This window comes from Arachis ipaensis, chromosome B05 (assembly GCF_000816755.2).
Source record: "Arachis ipaensis cultivar K30076 chromosome B05, Araip1.1, whole genome shotgun sequence".
In the NCBI taxonomy this organism is placed as follows: domain Eukaryota; kingdom Viridiplantae; phylum Streptophyta; class Magnoliopsida; order Fabales; family Fabaceae; genus Arachis; species Arachis ipaensis.
In genome coordinates, this window is record NC_029789.2 from 13,953,110 (window position 1) to 13,956,402 (window position 3,293).

General features: G+C 31.3%; 1 protein-coding gene across 1 annotated transcript in view; it reads left to right on the forward strand.

The window, feature by feature from the left end:
* Window positions 1-345, forward strand: part of LOC107643011 — a 3,273-nt gene extending 2,928 nt beyond the window's left edge. Inside the window, exon 2 of the mRNA XM_016346548.2 lies at window positions 1-345. Coding sequence (XP_016202034.1) covers window positions 1-19 — 19 coding nt within the window. The 3' untranslated portion in view covers window positions 20-345.

A 3,293-nucleotide genomic window follows, 5' to 3' on the forward strand; every position in this document is an offset into this window, starting at 1 on the left:
TTTTTTTTTTTTTGGTTAGGGAAGGGGAAGGAGAGCTTGATTAATCATCATTTAGGACTTTTTTTTTCTTTTTCTTAAAAGAATTTATTGAATTCTTTCCGATTACTTTTCTTGTGATCTTATCTCCTTCGTTTCTTTTCATTATTATTACTATTATTATTGTATTTTGTGGTGCCATCCTTCATCCCTAAAGCTAGAGAAAGGAAAGGTTACATCTTTGTTGTTTGTAAAGCTAGAGAAGAAAAAAGGAATGCATGAGCAGCTCCAGAAACGGGAAGAGTGTTGTATAAAGTGTATGTGGCTCTGGGAATTTCGAGATTTTGATGATAATAATAATAAGAATAATATATGTAAAGTCGGGAATGGAATTGTCCTTTGATGATTCCATTTCTAAGCAATGCTCAAAACAACGTTGTTTTTCCGCCTTACATCATCCGCTAAAAGCTGCAATCATATTCTTGTCAAATGTGGCTAACTTTGGGCATCAAAAATTGTCTTAATGGGGTTCAATCCTCTTACTGTTACTACTAGTTATTTTATACTCTAAAGAATCTTAGTAGTGCATTTTTATAAAATCTGGTAAGTTAGCTCCGCTATCAATCACTTGTAGGACTGATGAATCCTTTCCGCCCTACACCTCCAAACAAAGAGAAACAGCTTTTTAATTCTGACTACATAAAGTCAAAGTTGTGCCATAAATCATCCAATCCCAAAGGTCTTGTTGATGAAATCACGTCAAATATGTAGATATAGTTATAGTTGTGACTTTTCAAATGGACACTTGTTTTGAAGTTCAGTCACGATGTTGATTCCTTGGTAAGTTCAGTGTCTTGTGGTATTGGCAGCAGAATATAAGGGGGGCCTTTGTTTGCTAGCTAAAGCTGTCATGGATATCACTCCAATGGGGATGGGGTCCCAATCCCACATTAATCTCAGTTTAAACGGACAGCATAACATGGAGTAATCTTTATACTTTTAACCACATTATACACACAAAATTACATGATCTAACAGTGTATAATTTTTTTTTCCTTATTAAAATACTAAGTAGCAAAATTGGTATTGTATGCGGTGCATGCTTGATGACGAGTTTAAATACTGTATAGTGTGTATACTGTGTAGAGTTTGAAGTACTATATCTTTAGTGTGGATACTGTAGAGTTTGAACATATCAATCAAATTAAAACTTAGTAACTTACTGTTTGGTGCCAGTGGACAATGGTGGACGTACAATGATATGGTTGGTTGTTAATAGAACTCGCTGGACCATAACTTAGGAAAGCAGGTCTTAATTGACTTGAATTTCAAGGTGTCTATCTATACTGTTAAAAAGTTAAGACAGTTTGAAATATGATTAACAAAGACTAATTTGATTCTTATTTAATATTGTTTCTTTTGAATTTTAGTATATTTACTTAGCTAAAATTATAATTCAAGATCTCTAATTAAACCGATCAACTGTTATGAGAGTGTTAATAAAGTTAATTTGACTGTGATTGGATTGGATTTCAAAGGAGCAGGGCTAAGCTAAATGTATCCCATCCAGGTATGTTTGGTCTGAAATCTGAACCCCACCAGCATGAGAGTATGTATAGTGGTGAGTGGAGGTCATTTTCCAAGCATTGGTTGGTGGTGTTGCATTGTTATTGTGGATAGATATTAAAGCCTTTCTTTCTTAAATGGAACAAGGTAGCTTTGAGTAACTTCTCTTTTAAACATTCCAAAGATTGTGTGATGGTTCATGGCAGGGTCATTGGATGATGCTCCCCATGATTGCAAGAAAGGTGTTGAGAGGACCCAAAACAAAGGAACTCTGTCGGCATGAAGCACCACAGAAGATGCTGCAACACAAGATTAGAGAGAACCCATTCTTGATTCTTCAACAACGAATTTTATTTTTTAACCCAACTACTCCCTCCCTCCCTCCCTTTCTTTTTTCCAAAGCTACTACTCTTCCCCACTTTACTATAATAATATGTTTGTTGAAACCCAAGAATAACAAATTATTATTGAAATTGATTCGTTTTTGCTAAAAGTTCCGCATCTTAAGCTGCTTCTACGAACGCTTTCTTCAAGCATATATAGCAAGGATGCTCCTATAGTGTGTGACATAATATGTTGTAAAGTTTGAAAAGGAAAGGCACGTATATATTATTAACAGGCTTGTTCATAATTCTTTTGAAATAATATCATATCATATCTTACCAGAATCGGAACACTTGTGTATAGTGTATATCCCACAGCAATGAAATTGTCTAGCTAGTTTTATTTGAAAACTCGAAAATTTAAATTTGATGCAAATTGCAAATTTTCATTAAGCTAAAGATTCGAATTGTCTGCTACTACTACGCGAGGTATTATTGTACGAGCTAGAAGCTCAATGCCTCAATCTATCCCCAATTGATTCCGTATATGCCAGCTACTCAATTGACAATTTGACATCATTTCAAAATTGAACATTTGAAAACAATGCTACAGAGGACCCAAACATCAATAACAACTTTTAACTTTATTAAAATACTACTAAAGAGAATCCTATTTAATATCATTAACTTTAATATAATCAAGTTGCTCGTCAAGTTTACTAAATTTAGGCAAGCAAAAATATTGAATAACTTATCTTTTAACGCAACTAACAATATTTAAATTTATATTTAACTTATCAATTTATTCCTACCGATATATATAGATACATAAACCACACAATAGTCACAATCTAAAAGAATCATTACTATTTTTTCTTTCAGCATGTTTAGAAACTTTTAATGACAGAATTAAATTGAATTTTATCAAGAATTAAATTTTAGTAGAATTGAATTGAATTTTAGTGTTTGAAATGAATTAATAAAATTATAGAATTGAATCAAATTTTAATATTTCATAACAAATAAAAAAAAGTTAGTTATTAATAGTAAGTTATAACAATTAATTCATATTATTAAAATAGAATAAAATTATGCCTTTTTTGCTAGTGTCATGATTGACACAATTTCACTTGAAATATTTGGACGTATCGACAAACGCTTGGTATTATTAATCTAAGTTAAATACGTGTGTATATTTTTTTAGATCTATATAGTAGACCTTTTAAAAAAATGTATATATTATATTAAGTAAGTTGAAGAAAAAGGAATGAAGGTGGTGAGAGAAGCGAGAATGTGTTAAAAGGTAGGACCCATTGAAAGAAAGTAAATGAAAAAAATTAAAAAATAATTAGATTATAAAGACATTTTAGACATTTTAAGTTTTAAGTAAAATTCCAATAAAATAAAATTTTAAATCAAACCTATATA